Genomic DNA, 22,907 nt, shown 5'->3' with positions numbered 1-22,907 from the left:
ATAAATAGAACATAAATGTAAACAACACATAAAAAAATGACCAATTTAAGGAGTTATGGTTTTAGGATAAAAACTGTGATGGAAAGACATGGAATATCGAGGGTAATTGAACCATAATTGAATCAAAAACATGTTTTATAATGGAGAAACTCATCACTCCAATTTTGAGTTCACTTGTAATGAAAATGTTGACTCTATTGGTGGCATAGCCTCCTCACCCGTCTGTTTATGTAACACCCCAAATCCAGATTTCCACGTCGGCCGCCATGAAAATCTAAATTTAAAGCATTTCTCCGCAGAACAGTTAACATATACGATATACTCATCAAGGAGACAAATAGTATCGAACACGAAGCTCAAAAAGTAACGATAAATCAAACTAATGAAACTTTACCAAGTTTCTCAAAACTCACAGGATGTCTCTAAATCATCGACACAAATGTCGAAAAAGATAAAACATAAATAACACCGAGTGTTTAGGAGATACAACTCCAAATAACTACCTAAAGAAAGAAAGAAAACCACTAAAGAAACTCCTCCAAGGCTAACTATGACTCAAGCAGGTGGCACTTCCCGATTTCCTTGTCCTGAAAAATAAAAGGTTGAGTCAGACCCCAACAAGTAGATTTCGAAACCTCTAAAGCCTCAATAGACAGTTTCAAGAGCTATCAAAACAAATAGACAACCACATAACATGTAAAGATGTCCAAGTATAGTATCCGAGTTGTGACCATTAGAAATAAAGTGTACCACATAAGTAACAAACAACAAAAAAAAGCGACATGACGAGTTGGTGTCCACCTTATGTAAGAGTGTGGTCCACAAGGTCATCCATTGTGTTAGCGCCGACCCCATACGCTCCATACCTATATCACATCCGGTAGAGAGGGTCGAACCAACCACAAAACTCTTACAATCCTTCACCAACTCCATCACGTCACACATACATAATATCACACCATTTGTAATAAACAACCAAAAGCAATATGACAAGTTGGTATCCACGTTGTATGAGAGTGTGACCCACAAGGTCATCCATTGTGTTAGCGCCGACCCCATACGCTCCATACCAATATCACATCCGGTAGAGAGGGTCGAACCAACCACAAAACTCTCACAACTCTCCACCAACTCCATCACATCACACACATATAATAACATCACACCACAACATACACAAATCAAAATCATATTCGTTAGTATGTTACGACATACAAGTTTCATATTTGTAATTTTGCAAGTAATGAATCAATGATGATAATAGCCTAAAATTCTTATATCATGTTAAGTTCTAGGGCATGTTCATGTATCTATATAAAGAGTATTGTCCAATAGTGAGAGACATATAATTATAAGAGCTATATACTAAAATCATGGCAAATAAAGAGGTTTGGCCCTAAATATCATTGTAATACATGAATTTAGCATGAAAATGTAAATGAAGGTTGTATGGTTCATCAAGTATGTCATTATAGCAAATATCCTCAAAATCTAACACATAGATGAGATTCAAAGTGACCCTAAATATCATTGTAATACATGATATGGCCCTAAATATCATTGTAATACATGAATCTAGCATGAAAATGTAAATGAAGGTTGTATGTTTCATCAAGTATGTCATTATAGCAAATATCCTCAAAATCTAACACATAGATGAGATTCAAAGTGACCAAAAATGAGTTTGTACAAATATAGATCTATTACTTCTAGCATATATATTTATGTCAAGAACCCTAATCTATGTTGAAGTAATACTAAAATCTAGGGTTTGTGGTGTTATATAATTTGTCTAGGTTTTCTATAAAAATGGCTATTCAAGCCCTAGAAGAGTAGAAATCTACCTTAGATCCAAAGCAAACCAAGCCCCACACCAAGAAAAACAAAGAAAACAATCACCAAGCTCCAATCCTTCCTTCCTTCTTTTTGGCTCTTTCTCTCTCTAGCACCTTCACTATCCCACCATCACTTTCCCACCAACTTTAACTCACCCCGTGCTGCCTAGTGAGGAGGGGAAAGTAAGTGGGGGAAATAGGGTTTAGGAAAAAGGGATAAAAAGGCTTGGTGCTAAAGGCACCCCAAGAAAATGATAGGGACACTACAATCTCCCCTCCTAAAAAAAAATTTCGTCCTCGAAATTTAAAGTACCTGATGAGAGGAAAAGATGAGGAAAACGAAGTTGCATATCATCCTCGTGCTCCCAAGTAACTTCTTTATCATTGTGATGATTCCACTGAACTTTGACCATGGGAATAGTCTTCCGGCGAAGCACATGCTCTCTACGATCAACGATGCGAGCGGGTTCCTCCTCGTATGCTGCATCTGGTTGGAGTTCTAAGTCATCGTAGCCAATAACTGAATGTTGCTCTTCATCTCTCACATGCTTCCGAAGCATCGATATATGGAATGCGTTGTGCACTCCTGCCAAGCTTGCAGGCAAGTCAAGACGATAAGCTACTTTGCCTACCTTCTCAACTATTCTGAAAGGTCCAATGTACCTCGGAGCCAATTTTCCTTTCTTACCAAACCGTAAAACACCTTTCATAGGTGACACCTTCAATAACACCTCCTCTCCAACGATAAACTCCAAATCCCTACGTTGTTTGTCAGCATAACTCTTCTGACGGCTCTGAGCTGCTTTGAGCCTACTCCGAATTAAGGCAATCTTTTCAGAAGTATCCCGAATTACCTCTGGTCCTTCTACTTTAGCATCTCCTGCCTCTGTCCAACATAAAGGTGATCGACAAGGCCTCCCATATAGTGCCTCGAAAGGAGCCATGCCAATGCTAGATTGGTAACTATTATTATATGCGAACTCTACCAAGGGCAAGTGATCTTGCCAACTACCACCAAGATCTAGTATCGAGCACCGTAACATATCCTCGAGTACTTTGTTGACTCTCTCTGTCTGCCCATCCGTCTGAGGGTGAAAGGCTGTACTAAAGTGTAATGATGTTCCCATAGAAGCTTGAAAACTCTTCCAGAACCGAGAAGTAAAGGATGAATCTCTATCTGACACAATAGACACTGGAACTCCATGCAACCTGACAATCTCCTTAATGTAAAATTGTGTCAGTCGATCTCCACTATCTGTCGTCTTCACTGGTAAGAAGTGAGCCGACTTAGTCAGCCTATCAACTATCACCCAAATGGCATCAAAGCCTCGACTCGAACGCGGTAAACCTGTGATGAAGTCCATCGATATGTTCTCCCATTTCCACTCTGGAATAGGCAACGGTTCTAGAAGTCCCAATGGATGTCGATTTTCTGCTTTCACCATCTGACACACCTCACACTTCCTCACATGTTCAGCAACATCTTTCTTCATTCCGGACCACCAATATTGCCTTTTCAAGTCTTTGTACATCTTGTTACCGCCAGGATGAATAGTGTACTTACTCCGATGTGCCTCGTCTAATATATCCCGTCTCAAGATCGGATCTGCCGGTACAATTAACCTCCCTCGGAATCTCCATCCTCCGTCCTGTCCTGTACTGACCTCAGTTTCAGTTTCTTGCATTAACGAAACCTGTTTCTGACACCACTCATCGTTAACTTGTGCATCCACAATACGGTTCAGTAAGGATGGTCTAACAACCATACTACCCAGAAATAACGAGTCAACTCCTGACCCAACCATATCAATGTCATATGTTGCCACATCCTCCAACATCTTCCACTGATTCATCATCAATGCGGCTATGATACCCCTTGGTTGTCGACTTAATGCATCAGCTACTACATTAGCCTTACCCGGGTGGTATTGTAGCGAGAAATCATAGTCTTTCATCAACTCTAACCATCGGCGTTGGCGCATATTCAACTCCTTTTGCGAGAATAGATACTTGAGACTCTTATGGTCGGTAAAGAGATCAAACTTTTCACCGTACAAATAATGTCTCCAAATCTTCAAAGCAAACACTATAGCTGCCAACTCCAAGTCATGAGTTGGATAATTCCGCTCATGCGGTCTCAACTGCCTCGAAGCATAGGCAACCACCTTATCACTCTATATAAGAACACAACCCAAACCCTGAATTGAAGCATCAGTGTAAATCACTAACCGAACACCACCCTCAGGAATGGTCAAAACTGGTGCAGTAGTCAATCTCGTCTTTAGTTCTTGAAATGCCAAGTCACACTCTGTAGACCATAGAAACGGAACTTCCTTCTTAGTTAGGTTCGTCAAAGGACCTGCAATACTCGAGAACCCCTTGATAAACCGCCTGTAATATCCAGCCAATCCCAGAAAACTACGAACCTCCGTCGCAGATGTGGGTTGCTTCCAATTAAGCACTGCCTTAACCTTAGAAGGGTCGACTGATAGTCCGATGCTAGAAATAACATGACCCAAGAACTTTACTTCTTCTTGCCAAAATTCACACTTCTCGAACTTAGCATACAACTGATGTTCCATCAGTCTCTCTAGTACTTGTCGCAAGTGATCCTCATGATCTTCCTTAGTTCTAGAGTAGATAAGGATATCATCAATAAATACGATGACAAACTTATCTAAGAAATCTCGAAATACCCAATTCATCAAATCCATGAAAACTGCTGGAGCATTAGTCAAACCGAAAGGCATAACCAAAAACTCATAAGAACCATAACGTGTCACAAATGCAGTCTTAGGAATGTCTTCTTCTCTAACCCGTAACTGATGATACCCTGATCTCAAGTCAATCTTCGAAAACCACTTGGATCCTCTCAGTTGATCGAATAAGTCATCGATCCTCGGTAAAGGGTACTTATTCCTCACAGTAACCTTATTCAACTCCCTATAATCAATACACAACCTCATCGACCCGTCTTTCTTTTTAACAAAAAGAACAGGCGCACCCCACGGGGAGCTACTCTGGCGTATGAAACCCAAGTCAAGTAACTGTTGAATCTGGTCCTTGAGCTCACGTAGTTCAACTGGAGCCATTCGGTAATGAGTTTTAGCTATCGGTGCAGTACCCGGTTCTAACTCTATGCAGAAGTCAACCTCTCTGCGTGGTGGCAACCCTGGTATATCACTGAACACCCCATGGTACTCACATACCACATCAATCATCTCTAGCGTCTTACCCATCACCGGATGTTCTATCAGTTCCACGTTACCCAAGTGCATCTCCCTCATCTGTCTCGTAAGTACAGACACAACCAACACCTCTTCACTCGGAAGAGAAAATGTGACCGTCTTGGCAAAACAGTCCACAAGTGCATGATATGAAGCAAGCCAATCCATGCCTAGGATGACATCATAGTAAACTAACTGAAGTACAAAGAGGTCTGAAGCAAACTCTCGTTCACCTAACTTAATAATGCACCCCCGACAAATGTGGTCTATCACTATAGACCCACCCCAAGGTGACGATACAACAAAAGGGCTCACACATCGATCTAACACAATAGGCAAAGTGCGTACAAAAGAAGTAGAAATAAATGTACCCATAGCACCAGGATCAAATAATATTCTTCCCAGATTACTATGAATAAGAAATGTACCTTCAACCACCTCAGCAGGTGCTCCAACATCCCTAGGAACTATGGCATTCAGCTGCAGCTGCTGACCCCGTCCCTGCAACCTCTCTTGTTGATTAAGATCATGTTGTCGCCCTTGATTACCAGTTCGAGTCTCAGTCTTCTTAGGACAATCAACTGCTTTATGACCCTGCCCATGACAAGTGTAGCAAGTTCCCTGGAAAGCTCTCTGTCTTCCCCAGTTGCCATTCAGTGGTTCTGGTTGTCCACCAGTTGCTACCACTGCTCTATCATCCCGATCTGTACGAGGCCTCTTGCCATCACGCTGTCCATGATAGCGGTCACTTCGATTCTTACCACCGCTCTTGTTGTTATTACCACTCCATTTCTGGGTATGTCCCATCTCTCCCTTGACACTCCTCTGCTTCCTCATCTCTTGAATGTAGTCATCTTGTGCCTTAGCACATGTCACCACTTTCTGATAAGTGTCAAAACTAGGTTGCCCAATGATTTGTCTCGCAATGTTAGGGAGCAACCCATTCACAAACCTCTCAATCTTATATTGTTTAGTAGGGATCAAGTGAGTTGCAAACAATGACAGTCGATGAAACTCCTGCTCATACTCTAAGACTGTCTGATTCTCTCCCTGCTTCAAATTTTGAAATTCTCTTGATACTTTCTGTTGTGTTGAATATGGAAAGTAATTTGTCTTGAATACATCCTTAAACTGTGTCCATGTCATAGCCATAGGATCTACTAACCGAGCCTCTGTATCCCACCAAGAAGCGGCATTTCCTTCCAACTGAAACACTGCCATTCTCTGCTTATACACATCTGAGCACTCGAGATTCTGCAAAATCTTATCCATCTTCTGGCACCATGCATGTGCTCTTAAAGGTCTCGCAGTTCCATCAAATACAGGTGGCCCCATCTTCGTGAAATGGTGATAATGTTGCACCCAAGTCATCTCAGTTGGTGGTCTCTGATTCACCACCCGTACCACAAGACCTCCTGTTTCCCGTGTTGGAACCTGAACCCGATCTCGCTCTCGCATTTTAGCCTCCGCTGCAATGTTAATCAAATCTTGCAATGCAGTCGCGTCAATGGTCACCGTTGCCCCTCCATTCGGATTTTGAACTGGAGTTGCACTGCTCTCAGCCTGCGCCGTTGTACCCACAGTTCCTGTTGATCCTCTTTCCTCGGCAAGGACTCCTCGACCTATCGCCTTGCCTGCACCTCGGCCTGTCCCCCTGCCTACACCTCGGCATGTACCTCGACCTCGGATGCGAGCACTACGACGTCCCCTACCAAAAACTCCATCTCCGTCCATGAATCTAATGAAGAGAAGAATAAGGAGATAAACTAAATTAATGTCACGCACAACAACCAAGAAAAGATTAAAGTGTCACTACTGCTTCTAACTGTCTAATAGCCCTAGACACAATTTCTAGGATTTATGAACCTAGAGCTCTGATACCAGTTTGTAACACCCCAAATCCAGATTTCCACGTCGGCCGCCATGAAAACCTAAACTTAAAGCATTTCTCCGCAGAACAGTAAACATATACGATATACTCATCAAGGAGACAAATAGTATCGAACATGAAGCTCAAAAAGTAACGATAAATCAAACTAATAAAACTTTACCAAGTTTCTCAAAACTCACAGGATGTCTCTAAATCATCGACACAAATGTCGGACAAGATAAAACATAAATAACACCAAGTGTTTAGGAGATACAACTCCAAATAACTACCTACAGAAAGAAAGAAAACCACTAAAGAAACTCCTCCAAGGCTAACTATGACTCAAGCAGGTGGCACTTCCCGATTTCCTTGTCCTGAAAAATAAAAGGTTGGGTCAGACCCCAACAAGTAGATTTCGAAACCTCTAAAGCCTCAATAGACAGTTTCAAGAGCTACCAAAACAAATAGACAACCACATAACATGTAAAGATGTCCAAGTATAGTATCCGAGTTGTGACCATTAGAAATAAAGTGTACCACATAAGTAACAAACAACAAAAAAAAGCGACATGACGAGTTGGTGTCCACCTTATGTAAGAGTGTGGTCCACAAGGTCATCCATTGTGTTAGCGCCGACCCCATACGCTCCATACCTATATCACATCCGGTAGAGAGGGTCGAACCAACCACAAAACTCTTACAACCCTTCACCAACTCCAACACGTCACACATACATAATATCACACCATTTGTAATAAACAACCAAAAGCAATATGACAAGTTGGTATCCACGTTGTATGAGAGTGTGGCCCACAAGGTCATCCATTGTGTTAGCACCGACCTCATAAGCTCCATACCAATATCACATCCGGTAGAGAGGGTCGAACCAACCACAAAACTCTCACAACTCTCCACCAACTCCATCACATCACACACATATAATAACATCACACCACAACATACACAAATCAAAATCAGATTCGTTAGTATGTTACGACATACAAGTTTCATATTTGTAATTTTGCAAGTAATGAATCAATGATGATAATAGCCTAAAATTCTCATATCATGTTGAGTTCTAGGGCATGTTCATGTATCTATATAAAGAGTATTGTCCAATAGTGAGGGACATATAATTATAAGAGCTATATACTAAAATCATGGCAAATAAAGAGGTTTGGCCCTAAATATCATTGTAATACATGAATCTAGCATGAAAATGTAAATGAAGGTTGTATGGTTCATCAAGTATGTCATTATAGCAAATATCCTCAAAATCTAACACATAGATGAGATTCAAAGTGACCAAAAATGAGTTTATACAAATATAGATCTACTACTTCTAGCATATATATTTATGTCAAGAACCCTAATCTATGTTGAAGTAATACTAAAATCTAGGGTTTGTGGTGTTATATAATTTGTCTAGGTTTTCTATAAAAATGGCTATTCAATCCCTAGAGGAGTAGAAATCTACCTTAGATCCAAAGCAAACCAAGGCCCACACCAAGAAAAACAAAGAAAACAATCACAAAGCTCCAATCCTTCCTTCCTTCTTTTTGGCTCTTTCTCTCTCTAGCACCTTCACTAGCCCACCATCACTTTCCCACCAACTTTAACTCACCCCGTGCTGCCTAGTGAGGAGGGGAAAGTAAGTGGGGGAAATAGGGTTTAGGAAAAAGGGATAAAAAGGCTTGGTGCTAAAGGCACCCCAAGAAAATGATAGGGACACTACAGTTTACAACAATGAAAATTTCATAATCGATAATATGATCATAAGTTGAATATGAAAAAATATTTTCAAATTGAATGGCTTATAATTCAAATTGCAGGAATTATCTCATGATTATTTAAATAGGAAAACCTCAAGATTGAAGAGAGCTTGGTACTATAAAATCATGCAGTTGTTATAATGGATTCTCCATAATCAACTCCCTTATTACCATAGCTAAAAGACTGTCCAAATCAGTTTCATTGCATTGGGGACTCAAATATGTTCTAATAAATACTCACCAAATGTTCTATTTCAGATTTTGATCAGAATTTTCTATTTCTGAGTTATTGAAATTTGGTCAAGCAAGAGTTTAGCTTCTTATGTAGATCAAGAAATCGACAGAAAGAACATCCAAGTCAAACAGTACTCAAACATAGGATATTCATCTAAAAAGATCTAACTAAAAGAATCCTCAGTGCTAAACTTTCACCAAAACATTCTAAATCCAGCGAAAGGGGAGGCCAAACCGAGTGATTGAACATAATAGCTAAAATCTGCAATCTTAAACTTCATTAAAAACCGAGATGAAGTGAAAATTATATGCTCATGATATCACAAATAAACTCAAAATCAAATGCAAAAGAAAAAACAAAAAAGAAAAAGAAAACAGAGAAGAGAGGTAGTACCCGTCAAAGTTGTCAAGAAGATTTGATTTCTTGGCCTTCAAAGTTGTCAAGAAGATATTCTGAGAAGCTAGCAGTTCAAGAGATTCAATTGGTTAACTTAATAAAATTATGAGAAGCTAGCAGTTTAAGAGATTGGATGAGAACAACCATTAATGATTCCAAAAATGGGTTAATTTAATAAATAAAATTAAGACAGAATACAAATTATAGAGATTGAAACGATTAAATACACTTGAATCAAATCTGAACCCACTGTACCTGATTAAATAATTTGATTTAGCGTAGGATCTTTATGGGGAGTCCGGCCATTTCGTTACTCCACTGGCCAGTGATTGAGGTTGAAGATAGAAATTGATGGTGGAAGATTTGATTGATGGAATTAAGGAAGATTTTGGTGAAGATTCAACTTCTCTTCTCTCACGACCCCGATTTATTGTCTTCTTTACTTTGTTTTGTATAATAGATAAGGAGGGAAAGTTACCATATATTAAATATGAGGATTAAGTATTTCTTGAGACCTATCCTTCTTGAGACTCAAGAGGGACGGGAACCAGTCAACTAATCAAGTATTTCTTCAATCTCGACTACACTAACAAATACGTAGGGTATTATATCTCGGTAAAACACTTAAAACGTAACAAAGATAAAGAGAATAAATGATATAAGCTTATACCTTGTAAACTTCCCAGGGCCTATGATCTCCCTATTCCACAACCTGTAACAACAAAAACTATGTCATTAACTTTAAAAACCATTTAAAACCAAAATCAAACTGAACCAGTAAACTATTTGCAAAAGATCACTAATATAGATTTTTAGATTATTAGGGAAAATCTGAAGCCATATAAATGTGAAGAGGAAAATGAACAACATTTTCCGGTTTAGCTTGAGAGATCGTATGTGAAGATGAAGAAATTCAAAAAGCTGTATTATTTAACATCAGTTCTACTGAAGCAGTTCAATCGTGGAGATAACAATCTTTCAATAGCATTTGATCATTTGATTCCAATAACACTAACAATTTCAATAGCAAAATAATAGGAGGAATACCTAATTTACTGCAAGATACAAATCCAGAAAAACAAAATTAAAAAATCAAATATAAAACAGTGAGTACCTTTTGATTCCAGAAAAGAACAAGAACAAAATATTGAGAAAGATTAAACACCAAGATTTAGTTTTTGTTGTAATATCTCCACCAAGGCAAGAACGTCTCATATTTGAAAGGAAAGAAGAAGTAAATAAGAAAGAAGAAAACAAGAAAGTGATCTAGAGAGAGAAAGTTTAATAATTTTACCTAGTGGATGTGGTAATTAAGAAATACAGGATCTTGAAATTTGATTATTCTGAGAAAAAAAAAAGAGAAAAAAAAGAGAGGTGTCTATGGGATAAAAAGCTTTCTTTCTTGATCTATTACCAAATCCAAGTGACCATTTCTCTTGCATCTCCCATCCATCAGGTATATATTCTTCTGATTAAGATCTCATTCTTTCTCTTCATCCTTTTTTGTTTTGTTTTCTTCTTTCATTATAGTAGTTTCTTTCATCTGTTAATGTTGATTTTTCGTTTTTACTTTCAAAATTCACCCTTTCTTGTTTGTCTTAGTTAGGAATAGTACAATTAAAACTAGTATATTTTAATAGGGTTTTGATCTTTTTCTTCAACTAAAAACAATTCTCTCTTTTTTTATTTAGACTTAGGTTCTTTTGTTTCTCCCTACATAAACCACTACGTATAGAAACCTAGTTCCTCTGTTATTCTTTCTTTTATTGCCTCCTTGTTTTTCAATCTTCTCATCAATACCCACGAATTTTAATTCCAAGAAAGAATCATACTAGTATTTGAAACTTAATTTAAACCCATTCAAGATTCAGTGATTACCAATAATTTCACACCAGTTTTTATCATCCCTCCCCAATAAATAATTAGTTTATTGTAATAAAATAAGAATTTGTGATTGTTTAACTGATACTGAATTTATTTTTACTGAATTTGCAGAAACACCAGTAAAAGAAGAAAGATGAGTTTATCCTCCTCCTCTCAGTCACGGGTTAAAGAGAAAAGTAAGAAGAAGTTGAAGACTTTTTCCAATCGAAACTCAATTTGATGAAGAAAGCATCTGAAATATCAACACTTTGTCAAACCGATACATTCGTAATAGGCTATGGACCCCAAGGGGATGTCTTTACATGGCTCGAGAATCCTACTCAACTCCATACGCTAATCCAACGTTACAAAAGTACGGATGCTAAAGATCGAATGAAACATTTAACTAATTTATTTGATATTATTCATCAAAATGTCACCAGGAAGAAGAGGAAAACTGAAACAGAGATGAATCAAACTCATCAAAATGATGATGAGAACTCTAAGTTCTTATTAGTCCCTGCTTCTAGAGATGATTACGGGTTTACCAAGACATTAACTACATTGGAGTCATTGAGAGAATTTAATGATTTATTGGACTCTAAGTTGCAAAAACTAGAAGAGAAGAAATTGGAATATTTCTGTTATAAAGAGAAGAAGAAACAGAAGATGGATGATGGTGAACTTCTTGGGGTTGTGAGAGCAAGTCATACTAATTATAATCAAACCCATTTAGTATCATCCCAATATGGTGGTGGTGGTGGTGGTGATCCATCATGTTGGTTCATCAAGTCAAGACTTCCTTGGGCGCCTTCTTTCTCCTATGCTGCAGGATCTCAAATTATTTATGGGAATGCTACTAAAGCCTCCTATGGTTGTTGTTCTACTACTGATTGTGGAGATTTATCATCGATAGTATATGGATCAACTCCTCAGGTTTTTTCTTTTGCTTCTTCATCTTGGGATGGAAGAAACTCATTGATTTCAACTCCTAATTATACGGGTTGTGAACAATAATATAATCATGAGACACAGCCATTAACAAGTCGCCTTTCCGAATTGGTGGCACAAGATGATGAGAGTAGACCTACTACTAGTACTAGTCTTATTGATTATGATGATGTTATTGATTTCAGTTTCCTTTTTAGTTCAGAAGAGACACAAAGTGTGGAGGAGGAGGAGAGTTGAAGTTATTGGTGTATTTTTACATTTTTGCAACTACATTTGTATTTGATGATTTGCTAATTGTGGTCATATTGAATTTATTGAATAACTTTTTCAGGTTTCATCTCTCTCTAGCTAGATTGATTAACTCATGAAGTTGCTAAGAAGAGAAACAGAATATTTTTACTACACTTTTACCTATGTCAATAATGTATGAAGGTTCACCTTTAAAGTTGTAATTGATCAAAGTATACTAAGGTCATGTGTTTAAAAATACAAAAAAAATCAGATTCGACTCGAAGTCTGAATGGACTGTTGAATATAGGATATATTCTCTCAATATAGCATATATACATAATATAGAATATATTCTCTCAATATGGGATATATATTGCATATATGATATATATGATATATGGGATATTGTTGAATATAGGATATATTCTCTCAATATAGCATATATACATAATATAGAATATATTCTCTTAATATGGGATATATATTGAATATATGATATATATATGATATATGAGATATATGGGATATACTAAATACGTTATATAATATATTCTATATATGTAACTTTTGTAATTATATAAGGGGAAGAACATCTCCTATTGTATACACAAGAATTATTAAAAGAAAACAAGTTTATCTCAATCTATTATTAATTTGTATTAGTTTCTACTTGGTATCGATAGCAGGTTCGGTAATTGAACCTGGTTATTTTGAATTGAATTGAATTGAATTCCGCTGCGAATCTTGAAATTGAAAGCTCAATGGGTTCCAATGATGATGCAACAATGGTACTATCAAACCCTCACGTTGTTCACAACCACATCGATGCACCCTTTCCATTAGGTAATACCCTGAATGAGAACAATTACACCCTTTGGTCAAAGGTCATGAAGATGCGTATTAATGGTCGGAAGATGTGGGGGTATATTAGTGGCACTAAAGCGAAACCTGCAGAAGGAAGTGAAGAATATGAAAATTGGTACTCGGAGAATGATAAGGTGAAGGGATGGTTGTGTGACTCAATGTCCACAACACTAATGAACAGGTATGTTTGTTTGGAAACTGCGAAAGAAGTTTGGGACTCTCTTGAAGCTATGTATACAGACACATCTGATGAAACTCAAATCTTTGAGTTACATAGGAAGTGTTTCTCAACAAAACAAGCTGGTCGATCTATTGCAACCTATTATGATGAATTAGCAGCAATTTTTCAAGAAATTGACCAACGCAACAATGTGAAAGGAAAAAGTGCTGAGTCTATCGCCATCTTACAACAATATGTAGGACGTCTTAGAGTTCACATGTTCCTTTCTGGATTAGATAGTATGTATGATCAGGTGCGAGGTGAGATTCTTCGAAAAGACCCTCCACTAACTTTGGAACAATCTTATCAGACAGTACGAAGGGTGTCAGTTCACAAACAGGTGATGGGAACCCAAACACTTGTAACTGAGTCTTCAGTTATGACAGTCAACTATAAAAAGGGACAACCTCAAGGTTCCTGGAATTCTCACAAAGAGGCTAGACCCTTACGCCATGATCTTGAGTGTACCCACTGTGGAGAGAAGGGACACACAAAACAGAAGTGTTATGAAGTCATTGGGTATCCAGAATGGTGGGATTTTACAAAGCGACCTAGGAAAAACATATCTGCGAAGAAGGATTCTGCTATAATTCCTCCATCAGTGAATGTTGCCCAGTCAGGTATGAAAATTAAAGGCAGTGTTTTATCTGTAAATTCTTTGAATAATACTTGGTTAATTGATACTGGTGCATCGGATCACATGGTAAATGACACTAGCATATTATCATCCATTATACCTTCAACCCAAACCTCTATATACACAGCAAATGGTGGTTCCTCTCCTGTAATTGGGGAAGGTTCCACTGACATATCTGAAAATCTAACATTAAACTCTGTCCTCATTGTTCCCGCGCTAGAGTATAATATCCTATCAGTCAGTAGGATCACTGCTGCACTTGCATGTACTGTGACGTTTTGGCCTCAATTATGTATTTTTCAGGACATAGTGACGCGGCAGGTTCTTGGTTGTGGTGTTAGAAAGGGCAATCTCTACTATTTGGACCTGTCTAGTAGTGGAGAGCAGAGGATTCATCAGGTGAATAAAGTTGGAGGAATTGAAGAAGCAAAAGCTAATGTTTGGTTATGGCATCGGCGATTGGGTCATCTCTCCTTCGGATATCTTCAGAAATTAAATTCATCGTTATTTTCGAAGTGTAGTGTTTCAGAATTTAAGTGTGATATTTGTGAACTTGCTAAAAGTCACCGTATTCTCCAAGTTTCAATAAAAGTTCAGAACCTTTTAGTATTATTCACTCTGATGTATGGGGTCCTGCACGTATTCCTTCTTTGTCTGGAGCTCGTTACTTTGTGACTTTTATCGATGAGTACTCGTATGACGTGGGTATCGCTACTCACTCATAAAAGTGAAGTCTTTGAAGTATTTAAAGTATTTTTTCAGATGGTTTTGACCCAATTCCAAAGGAGGATACAAGTGTATCAATCTGATAACGGAGGAGAATTTACTAGTAATTACATGGCGAAGTTCCTGATAAATAACGGCATTCGACATCAAACTTCTAACGCTTATACCCCACAACAAAATGGGTTAGCTGAACGAATGAATAAACAACTGTTAGAAGTTGTTCATGCATCTCTTTTCGGAATGAATATGCCATTAAATTATTGGGGAGAGGCGTTAAAATCTGCTGCCTATGTGATAAACCGCACACCATCTAGGGTCATTGAATTTCAGACCCCTTTCAAAAAACTCTATGACCTTATCACCATCCTTGCAATGCCAAACCTAGAACCACGTGTTTTTGGGTGTGTTGTCTTTGTTCATATACCTAAACATCAACGAGGAAAATTAGATCATTGTGCTCGAAAGTGTGTGTTTCTTGGATATGCTGATTTTCAAAAGGGTTATCGTTGTTATGACCCTGAGGAGGGAAATGTATATATCTCATTAGATGTTTCGTTTCGAGAATTAGATGCATATTTTATGGGATCTTCCCTTCAGGGGGAGAAACAAAATGATAGTGAAGGAAAGTTCTCCATTATTGGGGATATATTTCAGGAACTAGAGGATTTGACAAGTAATTTCAATAGGCCTAGTAATCTAGGTGATGATGGAAAGGGGAGTGAACCAGAGCAGATTACAGGGGGGGATCAGGGTAGTGAAGATGAATTTAATGAGAATGGAGAGGATCAGACAACAGGGGGAGATCAAGCTGAAGTAGTAGAAGTTGCCTGTGACTCCAACTTTCTAACACCATCTACCGAAGACATGCCTCCGAATGTCGAACCTCAGGTATTACTTGATCCTACCACTGTTAATGATGTTCAACCTAGACGTTCAGAAAGGTCTACTAAAGGTATTCCAAAATTTACTTATGAACCAGATATTAATTCTAAAGCCAAATACCCAATTTCTGATTATGTGTCCACCAATAGGTTGTCTAAGTCATTTACATGCACCATGAATCAATTATCCTCTGTATCTATTCCTACTAATTTGCAGGAAGCATTATCAGATCCACGATGGAAGAAAGCTATGAATGAAGAGATGAATGCATTACAGAAGAATTCCACTTGGGAACTTGTTGATAAACCCCACGGATATCGTATTGTTGGGTGTCGTTGGATCTTTACAGTAAAGACGAATCCAGATGGAAGTGTTGACAGGTACAAAGCCAGACTTGTTGCCAAAGGGTATACCCAGACTTATGGTGTGGATTATGAGGAGACCTTCGCCCCGGTGGCAAAGATAAACACTATTCGTGTACTCATGTCTCTTGCAGCCAATCAAGGTTGGCCATTACAACAGTTTGACGTGAAGAATGCATTTCTCAATGGAGACTTAGAAGAAGAAGTATACATGGAGTTACCACCTGGAGTCACGAATTCTGAAGTAGGAAAAGTATGCAAATTAAAGAAGGCATTGTACGGGTTAAAACAGTCACCACGAGCTTGGTTTGGACGGTTTACAAAGAGCATGAAGGCATTTGGATATAAACAAAGTAATTCTGATCATACTTTGTTTATAAAACAAAAGTTAGGCAAACTTACTGCTCTTATTGTTTATGTTGATGATATGGTTGTTACTGGAAATGACTCAGTGGAAATGGAGGCTCTGAAAAACTATTTGTCGCAGGAATTTGAGATGAAGGATTTGGGGCAATTAAAATACTTCTTAAGCATTGAAGTTGCAAGATCAAGTCAAGGTATTTTCATGTCCCAACGAAAGTATATATTAGATCTTCTTGTTGAAACTGGGATGCTTGATTGCGAACCAGTATATACACCGATTGAAGCAAATCATCACTTGGGAATATTTTCAGATCAAGTTCCATGTGACAAAGGAAGGTACCAACGCTTAGTGGGGAGACTAATTTACCTTTCTCATACTAGACCGGATATTGCATATTCCATTAGCGTCGTGAGTCAATTCATGCATAATCCAAGTGAAGAACATATGAAGGCAGTCTTTCGAATACTAAGGTACTTGAAGAAATCTCCGGGAAAAGGTCTCTTATTCCGGAAAGGTGGTGATATGGAAGTAATGGGATACACCGATGCAGATTGGGCAGGAGATATAACGGACAGGAGGTCAACCTCTGGATATTTTACGTTTGTATGTGGGAATATGGTAACATTTAGAGCCAAGAAGCAAAAAATTGTTGCTAAATCAAGTGCAGAATCTGAGTTACGGGGTATGGCTCAAGGGGTGTGTGAATTACTATGGATACGAAATATATTGAAGGATCTTGGATTTAAGCTTGTGAAAGCAATGGATCTGCACTGTGACAATAAAGCGGCAATTATGATTGCACATAATCCAATTCAACATGACCGTATGAAACATGTTGAAGTGGATCGGTTTTTTATCAGAGAAAATATTGACAAAGGGTGCATATGTCTTCCATTCGTAAAATCAGAAGATCAACTTGCAGATATTCTTACAAAAGGAGTTTGCGGACGAATATTTAACAAATCGATTGACAAGTTGAGCATGATTGACATCTATGCTCCATCTTGAGGGGGAGTGTTGAATATAGGATATATTCTCTCAATATAGCATATATACATAATATAGAATATATTCTCTCAATATGGGATATATATTACATATATGATATATATGATATATGGGATATTGTTGAATATAGGATATATTCTCTCAATATAGCATATATACATAATATAGAATATATTCTCTTAATATGGGATATATATTGAATATATGATATATATGATATATGATATATATGGGATATACTAAATACGTTATATAATATATTCTATATATGTAACTTTTGTAATTATATAAGGGGAAGAACATCTCCTATTGTATACACAAGAATTATTAAAAGAAAACAAGTTTATCTCAATCTATTATTAATTTGTATTAGTTTCTACTTAGACTCAGATTTTAGGACGTTGGTTTCTATCATCTGGTTCGTGCTAGTGACTTGTCTGAACGAATGACATGAGCTAATTTTGGCAATTTGAGATTTGAGTGAGACATATGATATATCTAAGTTAATAGCCCAATGTCTAAGACTACCTAAAATAACGAATACAAGTGATCAAATTCAGGTGAGTCCGATGCAAACATTAGAGAAACAAATTTTCGGGTAATGAGCAACATCAGAATAGTGTAAAACTATAAAAAAAAAAGTAAGAAAAGAGAGCAAAAACAATGTTGATCACACTTTCTTGATTGTTCCATAGAGTTGAACCTTTGCTATATAGATGACTCCCATTATCCGGCTTTGCACAAAACCATCAAAGATTAAAACAAAGATCATTCGTTTATAGGGTGGTTGGCGATCCAGCAAAGGCTAAAAACTAAAGTTAAACTCCTTAACTGGGGTTTGGAGTCGATAATAATAATATCCACTACATATTTTGTTTATGGACTCAATGTTTTGAAATGTTTTCAAAACATTTTGTCTATAGACCAAATGTCTTGAAATGTCTACAAGACATTTTGTCTACGAATCAAATGTCTTGAAATGTCTCCAATATTTTGTCTACGTACTCAATGTCTATAAAGACATTATGTCTAGATAAATATCTCGAGTTTGAGAAGATTAATATACCAACCCACAACTACACGAGATGTGATAAAATGATTCGGTTTTGGTTCCTATTTCACTATATTATTCGACCAAGTACCAACTACACATTTAAAACTTAGAACCAATAAAATTATCAGGAACTTACAGTCTGTATCAGTTCAGCAAGCACCTCTAACACTGGTCCAAGATCTCATGATAGTTCAAAATTAGAAAGGTATATGGTAGTTAAAATTTTAGTGGAGACGATTTCACTTAATGCTAAACTAGTCGGTTTAAGAAAGAAGTTCAAAATTAGAAAGGTACTCCATGGTAGTTAAAATTTTAAATTGGTGAGAAATAGGGTAGGATGTTTGTTTAATTGGTTGTTGTGTTTAGTAGTAGTAGTAGTAAGTACTAAGTAGCAAAGTTAGAAAATATTTGTCTGATCAGTGAGAGTGTTAAACAACAAGTTTCTAAAATTAATAATTAACCGCCTGAGTGTTTGTTACCTAATAAGTACTTAATAAATCACTCACAATTCTCACAAGTTACTAATTTCCTAATTATTAACCGCCTGGGAGTTTCTCACTCTTTTCTACTCATCTCAGATAGTTATAAATATGATTGTAATAGGTCAAGATGCCCTAAACAAGGGCAGTAACTTCTATTATATAGAAAGGAATTACAAGTGAATGTACCAAACTACCCTTGTACAAAGAAATGAAATACACTTGTATTATATACATTTATATCCCCCCTCAAGCTAAACTACGTTTACGAGTGTAAGCTTGTCACGTAAAATGTTGAACCTCGGAGTTGAAAGACCTTTGGTAAAAACATCGGCCATATTGTCATCTCCCGGAATATATCGAACACAAAGTTGACCATTGTTTACCCGTTCACGAACAAAGTGGAAGTCAATGGCTGCATGTTTCGTTCGGGCATGAAGAACGGGATTGACGGCAAGGTACGTGGCGCTGATATTGTCACAGAAAATGGTGGGGGGTGCCTCAAAAGAAAAACCAATTTCTCCCAACAAATTTTGAATCCAAGTAACCTCAGCAGCCGTATGGGCCATGGCCCTATATTCGGCCTCGGTGGAGGACCTGGACACCGTGGGCTGGGTTTTCGAAGTCCAGCTAAGAATGTTGGGACCCAAGAACACACACAGCCCTGACGTGGATCTTTTGTCATCTGGGGACCCTGCCCAGTCAGCATCGGAATAGGCTGTGAGGGTGAAGTCAGATGATCGCCGGAGTAAGATCCCATCGGAGATAGTACCTTTTAGATATCGAAGAATCCGTTTAGCTGCCGTGAAGTGAACCGATGATGGGGATTTCATAAATTTGGAGACCTGATTTACAGCATATGTAATATCAGGTCGAGTAAGATTTAGGTATTGTAACGCCCCAACTAAGCTTCGATAAATTTGAGGATCAGAGATTGGATCACCATCATGAACAGATAACTTTGATCCTGATTTAACCGGCGATGGTGATGGTTTCGAATGAAGTAACCCAAAACGATGCAGAAGATCAACAATATATTTTTGTTGGGTTATCTTTATAGAATCCATACTCCTCGCAACTTCCATACCCAAGAAATAAGATAAATTACCCAAATCTGTTATGAGGAAGTGTTGGTGTAAAATTGAAATTAGGGAATTTACCTCTGATGCAGTAGACCCTGTTATCAGAATATCATCGACGTACAATAAGATAACAATAAAACTTGTACTTGTTCTTCGATAATACATCGAAGGATCTGAAATTGACTGTTTAAACCCCAATTGAACCAGAGAAGAAGTGAATTTTTGATGCCAAGCTCGAGGAGCTTGTTTAAGACCATAGATAGCTTTGTTTAATCGACAGACGTGATTAGGATAAGAAGAATTCTGAAAACCCTTTGGTTGAGACATGAATACGGACTCTTGTAAATCACCATTCAAGAAAGCGTTCTTCACGTCAAGTTGTCGAATCGGCCAATCATGCATGATAGCAAGAGATAACACTGTGCGAATAGTAGAAGGTCGAACAACCGGACTAAAGGTTTCGGTATAGTCAATACCCTGTTGCTGATTGAATCCCCGAGCCACCAAGCGAGCTTTGTAGCGATCCACCGAACCATCTGATTTTTGTTTAACCTTATAAATCCATTTGCAATCAATAATATTCATATTAGGTTTAGAAGGAACAAGATCCCAAGTATGATTACGTTTTAGAGCTTTAATTTCCTCCTCCATTGCCTTTCTCCAATGTTCAGACTTTGAAGCTTGACAGTAAGTGATAGGTTCCACCAGATTAGGGTTTGTAATGTGAGAGAGAAGAGATGGAGGTAATGTGTGAGAGGAGGTGAACAAAATTTTGGGTCGGCGTGTTCCGTCACGACTCCTTGTTACCATTGGATGCCGAGAAATAACCTCCGTTTGTGAGTTATCAATAGTGGGTATAGAAAACCCACTCGATGGAGGGACCACACTAATGTTGGGAGGTTCAGAAGGTAGAGACGTGGCTGGAGTAGGACGGACAGAGGGCTCAGAGGAAACATCTTGCGGGACAGATGGAAGGGAAGGTGGACTCTGAGCACCAGCTGGCGAATTTGTCGAGTGAACAGATGGACGGTGAGAGATTAATTGTGGACCAGGATTAGGCAGAGAAGACGGATTCTGAATTGGTAAAGTAGATTGAATAGAGAAAGAAGAAGTGCGAGGAACAGTCCAGGAGAGAGAAATCTCTTTTGAAGAAGATGAAGACGGATTAGTGAAAGATGAGGTTGAAGATTGTAAGTGACGAAAAGGAAAATCCATTTCATCAAACAAAACATGACGTGAAATATAGATGCGATTTGTAGAGGGATCAAGACATCTGTACCCATTATGATCGGAGCTGTAGCCAAGGAAGATACAGGGACGAGATTTTGGTTGAAGTTTGGAGGTGTTGTATGGTACCAACAGAGGGTAACAACGACACCCAAACGTACGAAGATCATTGTACTTGGGTGACCTGGAAAACAACTGTTGAAAAGGGGATAAACCATGAAGGACAGTGGTGGGAAGACGATTCAGAGTGTAAATGGCAGTATTGAAGGCATCAGGCCAGTAGGTAGTGGGAGTTGAGGACTGAAAAAGCAGAGTCAGAGCCGTTTCTACAAGATGCCTAATTTTCCGTTCAGCAAGCCCATTCTGCTGGGGCGTATGAGGGCAAGATCGACGATGAATGATGCCTGAATCAGCAAATAACTGAGACATTTGTCGATTAACAAACTCTCCTCCCCCATCCGATTGAAAAATCTTAATTGTTTTTGAAAATTGATTTTCAACTTGAATTTTAAACTGTGTGAAGGTTTTTGTAACTTCTGATTTGTTTTTCAGGAAATAAATCCAAGTAAAACGTGTGAAATCATCAATTAATAGCAACACATAACGATTTCCAGAGTGGGAGACAATCGGAGCAGGTCCCCACAGATCGGCATGGATAAGCTCTAAAGGAAATTTAGAATGATGAACAACAGTATTAAAAGGCAAGGCATGATGTTTAGCTGAAACACAATCTTGACATAAACTTCGATCGATTACAGACTTAGTTACTGGTAAGTTAAATTTAGACATGATAAATTTAAAATTACGAAAATGTGGATGAGCTAATCGCTTGTGCCATATTTCAGGACTGGTTCGAGAACCTTTTGAAGCCACTTGGGTAAATAAAACTGAAGCTGAAGGAGGAGCTTGAAGATTGAATAGTCGAAAAAGACCATCAGATATCGTTCCGGCGAGTAGAATCTTCCCTGTGGGGAGTTCCTTAACAAAGAAACCAGATCGATGGAACACAATGACACAGTTAATATCACGAAGAAGTTGGGAGATTGAGATGAGATTTTTTTTAAAATCAGGAACTAGAAGCACATGTTTGAGAATAAAATTATTATAGGGAAGTTGAACATTACCAGTACCAGCTACAGCAGAGGTTTGGCCATTGCCTACCATGACCTGATCAGGAGCTTGGGTCTCTGTTCGAGAGATAACAGAGGAGACATCAGAAGCTATGTGACTGTTGGCACCAGAATCCATATACCAGTTGGGATCATGAGTGAAATGATCAAGACCAAGAGCAGCAAAAGAGTGAGAAAGATCATTGGGACGAGTGATGTTGAAGCACTGTCGAGCAGTGTGACCAGGACGACCACAATATTGGCAAATAACAGAGTATCTTTCTGGAGGAGGACCAAGAACAGAGCCACTACCTCGAGTTGATGCACCTCGACCACCATTTCTGTAAGTACCTCTACCTCCTCTTCTATTATTAGAACGACCTCTGTAAGAGTGAAAGGAATTGATAGGAGGTCGAGTGGAAGTAGGGTTTTGGGTAAGTAAGGCAGTAGGTGGTGGAGATTGAGAATGAAGAAGTTCAATTCGAAATTCCTGAGTAAGAAGAAGAGAATAAA

General features: G+C 38.2%; 1 protein-coding gene across 1 annotated transcript; it reads left to right on the top strand.

Annotated features, from left to right (window-relative positions):
- The first annotated feature begins 13,141 nt into the window (after nucleotides 1-13,141).
- LOC147565666 (uncharacterized) lies at nucleotides 13,142-13,833 on the top strand. Its single transcript, XM_086652329.1, has 2 exons — nucleotides 13,142-13,724; nucleotides 13,775-13,833. Exons 1-2 carry the CDS (start codon nucleotides 13,142-13,144, stop codon nucleotides 13,831-13,833), a joined length of 642 nt encoding a protein of 213 aa, XP_086508455.1.
- The last annotated feature ends 9,074 nt before the right edge of the window (nucleotides 13,834-22,907 follow it).

The sequence above is a fragment of the Eschscholzia californica genome, unplaced genomic scaffold, assembly GCF_041429995.1.
Source record: "Eschscholzia californica isolate CP2 unplaced genomic scaffold, dmEscCali1.0.p SCAF_1, whole genome shotgun sequence".
NCBI lineage: Eukaryota > Viridiplantae > Streptophyta > Magnoliopsida > Ranunculales > Papaveraceae > Eschscholzia > Eschscholzia californica.
This window is presented reverse-complemented; position numbering and strand designations above follow the sequence as displayed.